Source organism: Diabrotica undecimpunctata, chromosome 9 (assembly GCF_040954645.1).
Source record: "Diabrotica undecimpunctata isolate CICGRU chromosome 9, icDiaUnde3, whole genome shotgun sequence".
NCBI lineage: Eukaryota > Metazoa > Arthropoda > Insecta > Coleoptera > Chrysomelidae > Diabrotica > Diabrotica undecimpunctata.
In genome coordinates, this window is record NC_092811.1 from 108,158,301 (window position 1) to 108,177,750 (window position 19,450).

The 19,450-nt window shown below is 34.9% G+C and overlaps 1 protein-coding gene across 1 annotated transcript in view; it reads left to right on the plus strand.

The window, feature by feature from the left end:
• LOC140451278 (uncharacterized) overlaps window positions 1–19,450 on the plus strand; it is an 862,244-nt gene that overhangs the window by 24,294 nt on the left and 818,500 nt on the right. The window contains 1 exon segment of the mRNA XM_072545021.1: window positions 6,153–6,316. Coding sequence (XP_072401122.1) covers window positions 6,156–6,316 — 161 coding nt within the window. The 5' untranslated portion in view covers window positions 6,153–6,155.

Here is a 19,450-nt window from a genome sequence, read left to right on the forward strand (position 1 = left end):
ACAAAACACCATACGTGAGATGATAAGGCTCAATATACCAGTTCTTGGGATAAGCGAAATGCGGTGGCCAGGGACTGGTAAATGTAACATAGACGACCACGATGTATTCTATTCCGGAGAAGAAGGCACTAACCACCGGAATGGTGTCGCATTCATTGTACATAAAGAAATCTCTTCCTATATTAAATCTGTAAGTTACATTTCGGACAGAGTTATCGTGATGCAATTAAACTCAAATCCAGTAGATATTAATCTTCTTTGATTCTTTCAATTTGCTGTTCCTCCTTAAAGATCATCATACATTTTGTTTTCTTAATGTTCAGTGAAAGTCCATATCTCTGACTCACTTCTGTGATTCTATTCATTAACTTCTGAAGGGCTTCATAACTATCAGCGAATACCACCGTGTCATCCGCGTATCTGATGTTATTGATACAGTCTCTGTTAATTCTGCTTCTTGAAAGATTTCCTCAGAGTATATGTTAAACAGCAAGGGTGATAGTATACATTTCTGTCGGACCCCACGTTTGATTTTGACATCATCGGATACTCCTGCCTCTGTACGGATAGACGATGTTTGATTCCAGTAAAGATCGCTAATAATTTTTAGATCACAGGTATTAATTGCACTATTTGTTAATATCTCCATCAGCCTGTCGTGTTTTACTGTATCGAACACTTTATGGTAATCAATGAAGCATGCATAAATATCGCAATTCACATCTCTACATCGGTGAAATAGCACTTATATACTAAAGAAAGCCTCTCTCGTACCGAAAACTAAACTCTGTACGGCTGATTTTTTCTTCGCATAGTCTATATCCTTTGATGTTTGATTTTTAGAAATAACTGTAAAATGTGGCTCATTAAGTTGATGGTCCGGAAATCATTGAAGGATACGAATTTTGTTTCCTTTGGTAGAGCAATAAACGTTGACTTGGTATTACTCCGTTGTCATAAATATATGCCATTGAATATTTTTGTTAGCCGTTGAGTACGATCGGTGTTAAATGGCTTTATGAGTTCAGCATATGCATTGTCAGGTCCAGGAGCTTTGCCATCTTTTGTTTGTGATATTTCCACTTCATGTGATGTGATTGGTAAGTGGTCAATATATATGTAGGACGGATGTTGTTCGGACCTATTATTATCAAATAGTTCTTGAATGTATTTGGTCCATATGCGTATTTCTTGATTTTAATCTGTGATGATGTTCCCCTGTTGATCTTGCAATTTGCTAGCTGTGTTAGATTTTTGAAGACCAGCTGCTTTGTTTTACGTTTTTATGCATATTAAATGTATCGTGTTTTTGTTCACTTCACACTGTATTTTTAACCAATTTTCTTTGGCCTTTTGTATTTCGGTTCTTATTTGTCTCTGAATATTTCTGTACATTCTTTTGTTATTCTTTGATTTTTTTCTTTCTTCCATGAGTTGCAGTATATTGTCATTCATCTAGCTTTTCCTCTTCTCTTTATTTTCTATTACATGTTCCTCTCTGATCTTGTTAAAGGTTTCACATATATTCTGGAGTGCTTCTTCTGGATCATATGTTTGCTCCACAGAACATGTAGAAAAGCTTATTTAGATGAGCACCTATTTCTTTTTCTTGTTCGATTGTAAAATAAGGACGTTTGCCCAATTGTATCGGACATTGCAAGTTTCCCTTCTTTAATCTTCTCTGGAATGTTTGGTAGGGGATATTACATTAAAGGACTACTTTTCTTATAATCATTCCATTAGCTACAACCTAGCACCACTTTGGAGGTCTTCGAGTGTCTACAAGCCCTTATCGGGTTTTCTTTTCCATGTCCTAAGCATCTGAAATAAATTTTAAAACGGGTCCACTAGGTAATGGGGATCACATTGGGGTAATGGTTCAACGGTTTAAAACGAACTGATTTAAATAACCGCTAAACCTATGCGCCATCACAGCTCAAGGTCAAGCTTAGAGTGCGGTCAGCAGTTATATCTCTAATCCATTCTAATCCGTGATAATAAGGTGGTAATAATCCATTACCCACTGGATCTCATTCTCTTATCTCACCTACACATTCTGGGGTATCTCGTTTGAAAGTCTCTTATAAGTTGTTTGATTTTTTATTTACTATGAGCCAATGCTTACGGCATGGTTTTAGCATCACAAATGTAGAATATTATGTGGCTTTTTTTCTCTATAGTGCCCACCCCTAATTCCTATAGTGCCAGTTCCCAATTAAGTGATATGGGACAGTAAAAAAGAGACTACGATCCAACAGCCAAAAAAATTTTTGGTCGAGAAGGATCGGTGGGATGACGGACCAGAGAAACAACGAAACTTAGAGACCTGTACAACTTCGATAAAATCCATCAGAGTTAAAGGATAAAGAAGACTAAGAAGTGCGAGACAGGGAAGCAGGAAGCATTGTTCTAAAAAGACTCATAACGAGCTATAACGTCATTGATGATGATAAAACAGTATATCGTAAAGGAAAATATTGCTCAACTGATAAAATGAGTTGTCCAAAATATATTAGGCAAAGGAATATTGAAAGAACTATCTTTTTCTCCCATGGTCTCGTGTGTGCGTATTGTTGAGGTGATTAATTATGTTAACAATACGTAATCAAGTATGTAGTATGTTACGTAACCAAAAGAGTTTCTTACGCTCAATCCATCGTCTTTCTTCGACATTTTCATGAATAATGAGTTGCAGTACTAGGTATTTAGGTCCTCTGATGAAACGACAAAAGTGTTTTGTTTTTCCTCACTTAATTAAAATTAGCAGTTTCCTCTCTGTATTTATCTATATGAAAGCTTCTGGTCCTGACGAAATTTCTGCAGAATTGTTACAACTATTACATAATGATAGGGTTGCGATTATCACCTTTTTTAACAAGATATACAGCAGCACTAAATTACCAAACAACTGGTTATAATCAATATTTATAACTATTTTCAAGTAAAGAAATGCCAGGCAGTGTAGGGACTATCGACTTATCAGTTTAATGAGTCACACGATTAAAATGTTAAAAATGAAAGTATTGCATTGGCGCATATATAAACTTTGGGAGGGGATAACTGGTGATGAGCAGTTTGGTTTCCGAAACGGTGTGGGTACTCGAGACGCTCTTTTTTGCATGCGAATATTATTACGAAAGAGCATTGAGTTTAGGAAAAATATTTTATAGATTTCAAAAAAGCCTTTGATAGAGTACCACTTACACTACTATTTGAATGCTTGGACTCGGTTGGTCTGGACACGTATGACATTAGATGGCTTAAAAATCTTTACTGTAATCAGACCGCATGTATTAAGGTGGATCAAGAGGTTTCAGCTAAAGTTTCTATTAAGCGTGGTATCAGACAAGGATGTGTTATGTCACCGATGTTGTTTAATGCCTACACTAAACCAGTTTTTGAGATAGCGTTAAATAATCGTCAGAAGGTGTTAAAATCGGTAGTGATATTATTAATAACAGATACGCAGATGACACCGCCATAATGACAGAGAGCCTAGAAGACCTTCAAACCCTGTTAAACGCTGTAAACAACGAATGCCCTGAACAGGGCTTAACAGTCAACGCAAAAAAAACAAAATGGATGGTGGTAGAAAAAATTAATCGAAGACTCAATACTAAAATTAGATAACAAAATCCTGAAAAGAGTGAAACACTTTAGATATCTGGATAGTTTTATTGACTGCAGGGTTGAAAGTGACCAGGAAATTTCGACCAGAATAGAAATTGCACGAAAAAGCTTTATTAATTGACGTTCTGTATTTGCAGTAAAGTCATTGACCACACGTCTATGAGTATTGAAGTGCTTCGTCTGCTCTGCTTTGCTCTATGGATGTTAAACCTGGACAACAAAAATCAAAATTATTAATAAATAAGAAGTGTCCAAGTTGTGGTGTTACCGTCGCATGCTCAGAATCGCGTGGACAGCACACATATCTAATAAACGTGTGCTAGAGATCATGCACAAAGAGTGAGAATTGATCAATATCATCAAAATAAGATCCAATATTTCGGCTATGTAATGAGTGGACCTAAATATCGCTTACTCTGGTTGATCACTCAGAGCAAAATCAAAGGAAAATGCTGGGTCGGAAGAAAGCAACTGTCCTGACCTCGTAACATTAGACAATGGACAAGTCGAACAGTCGAGGAATTGTTTCATTTAGCTGCTGATCGAAAAACATTTCATCTTGTTAATACGATCTATATATCATAAGAAAATACCATGGGACAAGCTTTACAAGTGCTGTAAAATTAAATACAAATACAAATCAATATAATATCACATTAAAGTGAAAGAGACTTGAACCAAGTCAAAACATAAACAAAACCCCTGGAAAATCATAAAAAAAATTCTCAAGCTCATATTTAACAGAATTAAAAATGTACCAAATTATCATAATGATCATAATAATACGAACTCTTCACGTCAAGTTAATACCAGTGTTCCGTTTCATTATAATTTAGTTCATATTATGTTTCGATTTTATTTTATTTAGATTCATAGTTGTAATTTTTAAAGTTTTGGGTAAATTTTAGTTTTCAGAAATCTATTAAAAGATTAAAATATTTATTAGTTTTACATATTTCTGGGGAAAATTTGTATATTATAATCCTTCCCTTTAGAAAGTATGTACCCGGCAAATCCGTCGGGTATTGTTGTCGCATCTGCTGCGTCTGTAGATGGTTCTGATAAGGACAATATGAATTACTTTGTAATTTACGTTCTTACCCCAAAGTAAAATTATATAGTTCTTAGAAACTCCCTCCCCTCTACTAGTGGTTTCTGTTAGGCATTTTGTAATGTATTTTTAGTAGTATCGAACGAAACTCAGTTCTGTAGACATGTGTACTGCCCTATTAAGAAAGAATCCCGTATCTCCACTATAGTGAGTTTTGAGAAAAACGCGATTAAAGATTTTTGTTTAATTCCTTGTGCTTTTGGTACAAGAATAACACAAAATCATTTAGGGTAGAGTGTGTAGCACCGTAGTTAACTTTTTTCAAAAAAAAAATTGCAAAATTACAATATGGACATTAGTTATGCGACATACGGGCTTAGCCCGCTTACCCGAGTTTACTTAGCTAAAACCACGTATTATCCAAATTTGTCTTAAGCTTGGTTTTAACTATGTAATTATTATAAAATTTATATAACTGCTTCGAAAGGCAAACTGCTTTTATTTTAACGAAAAGTATTTACGAAAAACGTTTATTTAAAAATACAAAATGAAAATTATTATAAATCTGAAGTTGGCAATTCTTCCGAAAATTGATGGCGGTTCGCCGGTATAGTTTGACCTAAGTTTTTTAATATTTGTTCTTTTCTCTTCTTAGCAGTTTTCGTCACAGGTGTGGGGTCCTTTATCCCAGATTTTAACACTTTGGCCTGCAAAAAGTCCATCTCTATCAACTCCTCGCTATCGTCAATCTTAACGTGTAAAATCTTGCTCTCTCTTTTCACAATTACTTTAACAATTTGTGATAAGGTAAATACGTGACTTTGTTTTCTTTAATTTTGACTGTGATGATAAGTCTTTCCAGATAAGAAAATCGGAAACTCACATTTCTTTCACCACCACACGATTCAAATTACACGTTTTAACGGCCTCGACGAAATCATGATAATCATAAACTTTCTTCTTTTTCTTTAACGATAGTTCCACTTGGTGGTGGAAACTATTAGCGGTGTTGCTCTATTCATTAGAAAAACCTAGCATATCGTTTTATCCTACGTTAAAAACCCGTATCTACTAAGCATATATCAGGTTTTTACTACGAAGCGTTAAATGTCAGGTTTATACTCAGTATACTTATAGTCATTTTTGGCGTTTACGGGGAAACTATTTTCTTTCATAAAATATTTAGAAATATAAAATACGGGTTTTATCCAAGGCGATACGGGGTTCTTTCTTAGTAGGGCAGTATAGTAAGAAATAAATAGTTCTATGAAAATTGTCGTATTAATAAAATAATATTTTGTAGCAAATATATCTTACGGTAAACTAATCCTGGGTCAAGAAAACCAGTGAATTAATATTAAACTTAATTAAAGAGAAATAAATTCATCTATATGTTCAATATTATTTTTTTTTACATTTCGATCCACCAAGAAAAAATTGTATATTAACATCGATTAAATTTTTGTTACAGGCTATGGAAAGTAGGCATGATACATCATGCCTTGAAGGAAAACAAGTGACCGTACCCGGAGGACGTGACAAGGAAGGACGACCCATAATTTTAATCACCATCCCATCAGACTCTCCTCAAATAGATGCCGTTCCGGCACTTCAGTACTTACTTTCTCTGTTCAGGTGGGTACTTATTCGGTCAGAGGCGTACTTTTGTTACAAACCGGTATCCGGTATGTTCAATAAGCTTCTTCAGGTTATCTGAAAAGGTTACTTGAAGGTAATGCCCATAATTTACAGGCAAACGTGAAAAACGTATATGGTATAATGTGTATCTGGTATGTTACTACCAAATAAAGTGTTAATCTATTAAGTAAAAGAATTGTATTTTTTATTAAAAACGAGAGACTCTCTTAATAAAATATGACACATTTTACCATAACTTTATTTTATTGGTTATTTTATACTTTATAGCCCATGGCAAAGACTATAAAAATGGTAAAAAGTAAAAAAAAAAATAGTAACTGGTTGGCAAAAAAAAAAAGAATTTACGGATGATCTGAGCTAGGGAAGTGGAAGGTAGTGATTTTTTACGGGCATAGAACGGTTTGTCACGAATTCCAGCAAGACTACGATGGAAAAAAGTTAACTTCGTTTATTTTGCACAAACAAATTTAGTTAACTGCAAAATTTACGGAACTGTTATAACACAACTCTTACTGAGCTGTTCCACCTTGAGCAAACAAAGTTAACATAGCCATACTGATCGCCAACGTCTGAACGGATAAGCAGCATTAGAACAATAATTCTAGAAACAACCATAAATCTACGTCAGCAAGTTATAAGACTGCAAAGCAAAATTTCACTACGTATCCCAGAAAGCGACATCACAAAAAAAGCCAGATTCCAATCATAAAAAAGCAGAAATCCAATTTATAAATATCTTTACAGCAGACAATCAGATACGAAGTAAAAAAATTCACAACGATGTCCCCAAAATATATTTAACTAACTTTGGTACAATTTGGTAGGACGCCAAAAAATTTATAAGCCGACTTTATACTGCATCCATAAAAAACATGACGGAACCTGGACACGGACTAATCAAGAAAAAGCTAACGCTTTCGCGGAACAAATAGCGACCATGTTTACTCCTCACTATAATGGTAACAACCAAAATGAATGGATCGAAAATTTTGTCCACTCGACATTTCCAGTAATCTTGCTATGTTCCAACTTTTGAAGTAAAAGTATCAAAAGTGTACTTACTGTCTGTCACAAAGCGATTACATTTATAATAATAATTTTATCATGACTTCCAAGGAAAGTGATACTATGAAAAAGACAGAAAAGATTTGATTTCACGTTCAAAGCGTCTATGTATCTGTTGATACGTATTTCGACTTAATAAGTCTCATCAGAACAGTTATTCATAGCCGTTCTTAACGTGAGAAAATAATCTTCTGTGTCTTATTAGGAAGCAACAATAAAATGGCTTCGTTATGGACGCAATAGCGACATCTGATAGAAAAATCGGTAAGAGAGTTTCGAAAGTGATACTATTGCTGATGTACATGATCAATAGTATTTTAAGAATTACATATATTCCGCGTCGATTAGTATTGGGCCGAGCTTTCGACATCCTCTTTGATGTCTTCTTAAGGGCTCAAAATTTACAAACCCGATATTCCACTACGTCCCATTGTCAGTGCATAAAAATGCCCTACACAACCATTGGCCAAGTACTTGGCCCAAACTCTACAACCTCTCGCCGAAAATGCTTCATCCTTCGGCAAAAATTCTTTTCAGTTCATCGAACTTCTTAAACAATACCCTCTTTCACCGTCAGACATTCTAGTAGATTTCGGTATTGTTGCACTCTTTACAAACATTCCTATAGAGGAAACTCTTAAACATCCTGAAAACTAATTACAGCATCCAGCAAGACCACTTATCTATCATTAAACATTGTATGTCTCACTGTCTCCAGTAATTGCCAATATCTTTATGGAAGACTTCGAGACCCGAGCACTATCCACATCAATGCTCAAACCCACATGTTGGCTACGAAATGTTGACGATACATTCGTAATTTGGACCCATGGCATGGATGATTTGGTGTCTTTTCAAACCCATCTGAATGGTATACATAATAGTATCCAGTTCACAAATTAATTCAGGTATTAATCAATACATTTGTCTCCAGATCAATACTCCTTTACGATGATGTAACTAGACCCGTTGAACTCTCTAGTTTAAAACAAGCCCTCATCCAAAACGGTTAACGCGGAAGTAACATCAATAGACAATCCACAGACATCAATCTCCCACTCAATCTGTGACTGAATCAAGATTCAGACCCTCACCATATAAAAACTTTTCTTCCTTACACTAAAGGTGTCACTGACAAAATGGAAAAAATTCGTAAATTAAAAGGAATAAAGACAATATTTACCGCTCAACAAAAACTTTCATCTCTTGTCCGATAAATCAAAGACAACATTCCAAATGAACAACACGGAGTTTACGAAATTCCTTTTGCAGACTGCCCCCGATCCTATGTAGGCCAAACAAATCGTAGAATCCAAAATAGGATTTATGAACATTCCATTTCTGTTCACAATTCCGATCCAATTTCAGCTCTAGGTCAAGACCATCTTCATACAGGTCACAAAGTTGATTTTGAAAACTACAGAACCATAGCCCCCATCCGCTTCTATAAACCAAAAATTATCCGAGAATCCCTAGAAATTGAAAAAAGGCCAAATTGTCTTAATAAAAGAGATGTGTTATAGTTACCTTCGACATGGAGACATCTATATATATCATCATCATTTTCAGAATATTCTACGGATTATGGTGTAGCCTCCCTTACATATTCATTCTTCATCTGCCCACGATTGTGTAAAATTCGCTTTTCTGTGCCATGTCGTACCGGCTTGTTTCCTTACGTCATAGTCCTATCTGAAATTTGGACGTCTTCTTGGTCTCTTGACGCCTATTGGATACCAAAGTGTAATTCTAGTGGACCACCTATTGTCAGTTCTTCTCGCTAAATATCCCGCCCACTGCCATTTTAAAGATTTAATTCTATGGATTACATCAATAACCTTGGTTTTCTGTCTGATCCATTCTATTCTTTTTCGATCTCTCTTTGTTTTACCTAGCATGCATCGCTCCATTAACCTTTGAGTGACTTTGAGTTTCGATATTATCTCTTTCTTTAGTGTCAAAGTTTCGCAGCCATATGTCACGATTGATAGTATACACTGACCGAATGCTTTTTTCTTCAGGTGGATTGGCATCTTCGATTTGAATATAACTGCATTTCTACCAAAAGATGTCCAAGCTAGTTTCATTCTTCTGTTAATTTCTGCAATAAGGAGCCAGATTTATGTATTAATTGTCTCAGGTATACATACTCGCCTACTGTCTCAAGTGCAGTGTTGTTTATTATTACATCTTGGACATCAACTAGCTCGTTGTACATGGTTTTTGTTTTTGTCTAGTTCATTTTTAGGCCAACTTCATTGCTAGCTGCATTAAGGTCGCTTATAAGTTCTTGTAGTTCTGCAGGATTATTAGCAATCAGAACGATGTCGCCTGCAAATCTTAGATTGCTGAGGTATTCTCCATCAATGGATATTCCTTTGTTCTGCCAGTTCATTTTGCTGAATATATTTTCTAGAGTTGCAGTGAAGAGCTTTGGTGATATTGCGTCTCCTTGTCGGACGCCTCTGGTAGTGGGAAATTCTGGAGTGTTTTCATAAATTCTTACCTTATCTTTTGCTTGTCTGTATATATTTGCTTAAGGTTCTATGTACGTTTTGTCAATGCCTTGGTTGGCCAAAGCTTCTATTACTGCCTTGGGATATATAGAATCGAAGCCTTCCTGAAATCTATGAAGGTTAATGCTAGCGGTATGTCATATTCTTTAGCTCTACTCATTAGTTCTCGAAGTGTATGAACATGATTTATGGTACTGAATCCACTTCTGAGGCCAGCTTGTTGTCTCGGCTGTGCAGCATCTAATGCGTTTGTTAATCTGTTGTTGATGATTGGTAGTAGATTTATAGATCTGTAGTTTTTGATATCCTCTTTGCTACCTTTCTTATGAATGAGAATTATGTTTGCTGTATTCCAGTGGTCTGGTATGCATCTCAATCTTAGGCAGATCGTAAATATGCCTGCTAAGATTTTCCAGGTTTTATTCCCGGCGTATTTAAGTAGTTCCACTATCATACCATCTATTCCAGCTGCTTTACCGCTTTTCATTTTTGCAATTGTTGATTCTACTTCTTCCGGAAGGACTTCTGGTAAATCTTTTTGGTTACTGATTACTTCTTCAAGTGTGTCAGGGGCTTTGTACAGTTCGCTGTAGAATTTAGTTAGGAATTGTATTATTTCATTTCTGTCTGTAATTCTGGTGTTTTCGTTTGTTAAGCAACGATTTGCTTCTTTCCAATGAATAATCCTTTTTTTGTATTCTTTCAGTTTTTCCAGTTTTAGATTGCATTTTCTACTAGTCTTTCATTGTATTTTCTCATGTCTTCCTTAATACTTTTCCTTATTGTCTTACAAAGTTTTGTGTACTGTATTCTCTGTATGTTGTGCTTACTTTCATTTTCCTTCTTTGCTTTAGCATTATTTTAATTTTATCAGACAGACAGTTTACTATGTTGATTTTGTTGTTGCGGGCCTCCGATTTCTTTGGCACTATTAGGGATGATTTCCATTAATTGAGAGCTGTCGATTCGGTCATGTATTCTTTTATCAATTGTCCTTTGGTAGTGATCTGAGTTTTCTTTTAGATTGTTAATATTTATACCGGTTACTTTTGGTTTTGTGATTAATTTTCCCCGCTACTGTTCTCAGTATTTTGAGAAACTTAAAAATCATGAAAACAAACAAATTATTCGTCTTGCAAAACTACCAACCGAAGGAAGAAGACTGAATAAACAATGGCCTACTGATCTTATAATATAATCATTATAAATTTATTACAGGTGAGTTATCACCGGATAACCACTTCTTTGAAGTTATGTACATAATGTAATTTCATTTGCATGAAGCTTTTTTAGAGCAGATTGTAAATTAGCAGCTAAATAAAATAAAAGGAAACTAAGATTTTTTTTATTATTTTCTATATGTAAAGACAGCAGTAGTGATCACTAATCAAAAATTAATTAATACACCAAACATAACAAACATTATAGAGGACATTAGTCAAAAATTTAACGAGTCGACTTCAGATTTGGAGCTTTTAATAACATTCATCCAGACTTGTATAATCGAACTAAACAAAAAGATGAAGATAAATGAATTTTAAAAGAACCATTCTAAAACCTCCTCTAAAAAACCTGTTAAATATTGCTTTTAACACCTCACTACCATTAACCAACAACGGTTATACTAGACAGAACCTGTAAGCGTTTGGTTTTTTTAACGAAGAGAAACTTCCAGCAACTAGAATTCGTGATTATAAACAGATGCCGATGGGCATAATTAAGTTTCTTTTATCAGCAGGAGATCTTCAATTCAAAGTTCAAGTTTAATTTTGCCGCTCTCCTGCACCTGCCGCTCGCGCCAAATGTCAACAAAAGTGACGAAATGACATTAAAATACCTTCGTGTCAAGCACGAAAATTGAATAAATTGTTTCATTGGTATAAATACAGGTTGTGAGATACCTTGTTGTAAAGATCATCTTTACAAGTATGAGAATAAAACTTTCATTTCTTCATACAGTGCATACTATAGAAAAATATCTAAAAAGCATTTTCTGCTGTCAAATAAACGATGTTGCTAATTTTAACCTAACATGGAAAAATTAAAAAAAAATGTGCATTCAGTGATGTGTGTGTTAATAAGTAGACCAGAAAAATTAGCAAATAAAAAGCCTTTTTTGTGATAGTCTTTAATACAGGCATCTAGCAATAGCTTTTGATAAATTTGGTGATAAAAATATGTAATAATCAAAACATGCAAAATATTAAACGTCATTTTTTACTTATAAACAATATATAAACAATGTAAGATCCATATTTGATTTTAAATACCAAAGATGAAGACCGGTAAATTAGACCGAAATGTAAAAGTGACACACTTTTACTAAAAAGCATAAAACCCTTTAATATGAGAGTGTGTAAAGTTATTTTTGGTAATTTGTTGTAAAATTATTGCAAAAATAGCTATAGAAATCGATTTTTTTTTAATTATTAACAACTTTTCTAAAACAAGTGACTAGTTGTTTTTTTGACAAAAAATTTTACAACTTGACGTGTAAAGTATTCTTTTATTGAACATGGATTTTAGTGACGATTCGAAGGATAGTTTTTGGAAAGACAAATCTGGAAATTCTGGCAGCAAAGATGAAGTGTTATCAAGTGAGTCTGAGTCAGAATAAAATAATGGCAGTGAAACGGGCTGGAAACGGCAGGAAAAAACTGATCTGGAAAATTACCGACCAATCAGTCTGTTAAACCATCTTTATAAACTTTTCACGAGAGTAATCACCACAAGATTAGACAAGAAATTAGACCTATATCAAAGTGGAGAACAAGCTGGATTCAGAGCAAACTTTGGAACCAACGATCACCTCCAGACAATAAAACAACTCATTGAAAAATCTATAGAATACAACAACGAGAGCGGCATTGATAGCCGATATTCGAGGCTAATATGTAATACATATATAAAAATGCGACAAGCTCGATACAACTACACGCTAACAGCAACCAAATAAAAATCCAAAGAGGCATCCAACAAGGTGATACGTTGTCACCTGAACTTTTCATATCGGCTCTAGAAAAAGCGATCAAAACCCTCGAATGGGGTGACAAAGGAATAAATGTTTACGGAGAGATGCTACACCACCTAAGCTACGCAGACGTTATAGTCCTGATTGCAGACGATTTGGGACAAATAAAGAAAATGTTGGAAGAACTTAGTACAGCCTGTCATAAAATAGGTTTAAAAATGAATATAACGAAAACAAAATATATGACTAACTTAGTACCAAGTAAACACCTTGAAATACAAAATGAAGAAATAGAACTGGTAGACAAATATATATATATATATATATATATATATATATATATATATATATATATATATATATATATATATATATATATATCTGGGTCACGAAATTAAGATAAGTAAGAACAATCAAACAACCGAAGTATCCAGAAGAATAATACAAGGATGGGCAGCATACGGAGCTCTTAGGAACGTTTTAAAGAGTGACATCCCAACTAATATGAAAAAAAAAAGTTTTCGACCAATGCGTGCTACAGGTGATGACCTATGGTGCAGAAACATTATCGCTTACAAAGAAAAACGCACTGAGCGATCAATGATAGGGGCCACTCTGCGAGACAGGATTAGAAACGAAGATCTACGAGCTAAGACCAAAGTCATAGACGTTATTGAAAGAAGCTGTAACTCAAAATGGAAATGGCCTGGACACGTTGCCAGAATGAAGGACGGAAGATGCACTCGCAAACTGGTTGAATGGAGACCAAGAGCCGATAAACGTAGCAGAGGAAGACCACCAACACGATGGCAAGACGACTTACGAAAGACAACAAAAAACTGGATACAGCAAGCACAAGATAGAACACTTTGGAGACAAACAGGGGAGGTCTATGTCCAGCAGTGGATTGAGAGAGGCTGATGATGAGTGAAACTGGCTTACTTCGCGTAAGTTAGACATAGCATCGCAGCATTCACACGTCACACGTCTTCTCTGTTCTGTTTTATGGTGTTGAATCATGCACCTTGAACGAAGATATGTACAAAAGAAATTGGAAGCATTTGAGATATGGCTGTATCGGAGAATACTTAAGATCCCGTGGAATGACCAGGTTAAAAACCAGAAGAATGAATAAATAAAGAATACTCAGAAGAATAAAAAAAACCGAGAGGCACTGAAAACCATCAAATCTCGAAAGTTACAGTAATTACTTCGGACACGTTATACGAAATGAATCCAGGTATGCCCTTCTATAAGCCATCCTACAGGGTAAATATTTAGAAGGCAAGATTCAGGAAGGAGAAGAACATCCTGGTCAAAGAACCTCAGAACATAACACAACATCTGTGCAGCTTTTTTTCACAAAATTTTTGCTGTGCAAAAGATACAGATTGCCATGATGATCATCAATATTCATTACAGATAGGCACATCAAGAAGAAGAATCTGTAATGGTGTTTAATCTGTATAGGCCAGACAATAATAAAGATTATTAAAAGATCATGCATACATTTTCTTGCATTTGGTTCTTAAATACTGTTTCTTAACACTGTTTCTAAATACTGTGTAAAAACTTAACACGAAAGGATATGAAAATATATATGAAAGTTTAATTATAATAAGATATAGTTTTTTTTCGTCTTTATAAAGGGGACTCTGGAATCTTCAAAAGACATCTCAGTCCAGGACGCCGCCTGGCTAACACTGCAGGATTCGTTCTTCGTACGCCTCTGTCATCCAGCGATCCGGAAGCGGAATGGTCGCTGTAAGGCCGGCATCACTTTCAAAGCACTACCTTCGTTCATCCACATGAATGTCACACAGACTGTCAGTAAGGAGGCTTCCTGTCTCGTTCCACGTAGCGCGTGGAAGACCCTCATCGCTCCTAGTACGGCATCACTCCCAGACGGGCATTTCCTCTTTCCCCACAGTCTGATTCACACAGTCTAATTCATACAGTCTGGCCCACTTTTCTACCTTCAACTTCCAGCATCTTTACCTCTTACCTTTGCTGTTGGTCCAGCTGTCTTTCTTCCTCTTCTTTTTTTTTATCACTACACGGATATAGTTGTCTACACTAGTCCAACCTGCTTTATTTTCAATCATTCTCTTAATCATTTCTTTCACTGTAACAAAATTCACACCTGTCTCTCTTTGTCAGCTATGTCAGCTTTTCCGAATCTAGAGAGGTAGACCCTAAAACACCCGTGTCCTGTGAGCACCTGCGTCAGGAAATAATCCAGTCGCCTGTGGCTACAGTCCACCCAATCTCTTATGTTCGGGATCAGCATATTCGTCCACTGTGCCACATTTTCTATGTTGTTCCATTCTTCTTGGCATCTTTCAATTGACCTTTCTCTTTCCTGTCTTCTCTTTGCCATTGTAAGATTTGGGTCTCTTCTCTCATAGAGCTCTTTTCTTTTCACCGCCAAAACATGCAATGGAACACATTCAGTGATACAGGAACTTTGTTTCCTTGTGGAATTCAGTGATGCTTCACAAGGCTGCCGCAGACACAGTCCTGTAGGCGCATGCCACTCGCAACAGACTTGTTCTGTCCACTCATGTCGTGAGCCACCTATAGACCGTTATCACTACCGCCCGCTCCAGACTGGTGCCGCGTAGTGGACGATCGAGTGCACAACACCGTGTAAGACCCTCCTCCTCTCGGATTTGGGGGTATTGGGCATCACCCTCCCCAACGCAGCCTCACTATTCGCAGCCTTCCGGGCCACCTTCCGCACGTGCTCCCCCCATTTTCCATTTTGGTGCAACGTCACTCCTAGATACTTTACGTGTTTCTTGGGTGTTAGACATGCCCCCGCACATTCTAATTCCACACTTTGCCTGTTTCTTTTCCCCTTCATTATGATGGTTTCGGTTTTCTCTGTCGCAATTTTCAGTCCGTACTGCGTCATCCATTTCTTTACGACGCCGTCTTCGTTCCGAATCCGGTATTTGAGATCTCGCTCATCGCGGGCCACATAATAAGACATACTAATAGTACTAAAACTAATGTAAATGTATCAACTGTGTCTGAATGTCGTGTTTTTGATCAATTAAGGTAAGAAAAAGGTGGCTATTGTTCTACGTCAGCAGTTGTTGGACTTCCCTGTCCATTGTAGCAGTACCGTTTAAACCATTCTCAATGAAAAGGATGGAAATAATCGTATCTTATGAATAGATAAATATTTAAAGACTATTTTGAGAATTTTAAACAAATACCTTTTCTATTAGTATCATGCCCAGCATGATTTATCCAACACACTACCAATACAAAAAAATAATTCTAGTAATGCAAAGATTGCCCTAGAGTGGAATCCCCAAGGAAAAAGAAAAAGAGATCGCCCAGTACAAACTTGGAGAAGATCCATCATGGACGAGATAAGAGGTCAACGAAAGTCTTGGAATGAGGTGAAGGCCTTAGCACAAAATAGAACCCCATGGCGCGTTTCCACTGAAGCTCTATGCTCCACTTAGGAGTTCAAAAACATTTGTATAGAAAAACAATTCGGGATTATTTAGAAAGTAAGAAAGTATTGTTTAAAATTTTACAAATAATTATACATGGTTTTATAGCAGATAAGAATTCAAAATTAATGTTAGATATATAATGGGTTGTATATTATTTTCTTCGAAGGTAATGCTATGAATAGATATTATCTTTTACAAAGAGGCATTTGCCTGTAGCAAAACAAGAGAAACATAGTCGATATCATATCCTGTTAATTGGGGGAAAAACCAATTACAGTAAACACGCTTGATTTCTTGAAATTTAAAATTAGGAAAATTTGAAGTTTGGTAGTGGGATGAATTTGTATAAATTAATGTTGATTGGCTCAAAAGTACTAGGGGAGTAGAATAGGGCAGTCGACTTGAACATTGAACCAGAAGATTTGAATCATTGTGTTTTTAAGATCGAGAATGAGAAGCCCACTTTAAGAACAGTGTGTGGAATAATTATTGTGTTTTTAACATCCAGAACAAGAAGTCCAGTTTGAGAACAGTGTGTGACAAAGAAGTATACGTTTTTGTGTGTGAGTTTAAGTTGGTGAGCAGAATAGTTGTAGACGAATCGAGACCCAGGTCGAGAATCTCAAACTCATTGTGTCCGAAAAGACTCCTAAATCTGTAAGAAAGAGAAAAAAGTTATATAAAGTTTGTACAAGATAACCATCGCGGAAAGAGTCCCATTATTATTATTGTGAAACGAGTCGGAGGTGTTTTTTTTTTATTTGGAGAGAAACTGAACAAGTGCTGTTTATTGTGTAACAGTTTTTGAAGGGAGGAAGCAGAGCCACACGTATTTTGGAAAATTGGACAGTATTTCGGGAACACAATCCGGAGACTAAGTCAGTATCCGTTGTGAGACATCGCAGAAAGAAGATAAAAAAAGGTCAGTCAATTTGTTTGTGAAATAAGCGTTGTATGTACACCATATATTATATTTAAACTCATACCATAAAGCAATTGATAAAAAAGAATTGAATTCATAAGTCAGAAAATTTGCATATAATAAAATTTGTTTGTTTTAGAGAAAGTTAATGAGAACAATTTTGCAGTAAATTAAATAGATTGGTTTTAAAAGGGAAATAACATAATTAAGTTTTCTTTTGCTCTGAGGAATAGATAATTCAGTGTATATAATTTTTATGTTGATAGTTATATATATATATATATATATATATATATATATATATATATATATATATATATATATATATATATATATATAGTAAACTCTTAAATATTGGGGAAATCTGCAAGAAATACTCTAATGTGTATCAATTGTTTCGCCGAACGTTTTCGCCAAAGAGAATTAATTTGGCTTCTTCAGGGCTGAAAGAGAATAAATTATAATTAGCTACCATATATTATCTATTAAAACATTATTGATCTTACCGTAACTTAGAATTGTAGAGTTAGAATATTAAAAAACTTTGCTAGTAACATAGTGGTGTTTTTTTGTTACTATGTGCAAAAAAAGTTTTTTTATAAGAATTGAAATGTATGGTAGCTTCGAACTTGACACGTAAAGGCTTACCCAAGGTTAATCGAAAAACCCAATGCAACTACATTTAAAAGGAGGTAATTCTTTGAAATGTCGGCAATAACTAAATTTTGATTTTAAATAGTTAAAAGTGAGGTTCTGTTTAAGCCAGAACGCAAGCGCTGACAACTTCATTGTAATTGGTATGAATCTTTATGTCGTTAAGGTTCATTGGTAAAAAACGAATAAATTTAAATCCCAGTAAAGGGAAATATTATTTTGATTTTCTTTATTTAATTATATTATTGTTCATGTATTATTGAATCTTATTGAGACGTATCTAAGAAAAGCAAGGGAATGTTATATATTTTTTTGTTAATGAAAATTAATTATAAAGGTATGTTAGTTGTTAATGGATATATCAGTCAAATTAGTAATCTGTGATATAGTATTGTTCTTGGTATCTGATTTAAGTAACAGGTGGTATATATCGCTTAGATTCTTGATGTCACTCTTAACATTAATGGAGAAATCGTTAAGAAAAATATAGGACATTTCAATGAACTCTCTTTTAGATTTATTGTTCTCACGGTGGAGAATTGTGGTGTTGGTATAGTCCATGAGATGACCAGTGGAATGGACATGTTTGGCTAATGCACAACGGTCAGGGTGAAGTCGAGAATCACTTTTGTGTAATGTAATACGTGATTTCAATAATTGAGATGTTTGACCGATGTAGGAATTGTTGCAAGAGAGACATGGAATGTTGTAGACAATATTACTAAGCCTATCTATGGGAGTCTTATCTTTTATCTTAGAATAAAGATTATTAATTGTTAGGGCTGATCTACAAGCTACATTAAGTTTAATGTTGTTATTATTATTGCCAAAGCTATTTTCAACACTTTTCAGAATCCTTGTTAACCCCGGAGTGATATCTTTGAAATATGGTAATGAAAAATATTTGTTTATAGGAGTATCAGAGACTGGGTTCCCACTTAAGACATCAGGATCAGCATTGTTAGTCGCGAAGGAAGGTGAAATATCTTCGTCATGGATAGTATTAAACAAAATCTTATTAACTAATGGTGTTGGATAAGCGTTTGAAATAAAAAGTTTCTGTAGGATTTGTAGGTTTTTTGTATGAAATGAAGGATCTGATAGTTTTGTTACTCTATTTTTCATCTGTTTGATTAAGTTGACTTTGGTAGAATTATTATGGTATGAGTTGTAGTTAAGGTATCTACCAGAATGGGTCGGTTTTTGATACCAATCTATTTTGATGTTGTTGGTTTCCCTGATCATCCTTATTATATATATATATATATATATATATATATATATATATATATGATATTGAAATAAATGGTGATTGTTTTAAAAGATTATAAATTGTGTTATATTATTTATTCCCTTTGTCTATCCTAAAGAAAGCCAGCATCCAGGAAATACTAGAAGCCACGAATTGAAAGTAAAATAAATTTTATTGTGTAGTAAAGAACCCTGAGAAATTATTTGATCTAGTTTAATTCAATTAGGATTAACAAAAATTATAACAAAGCAGATCAT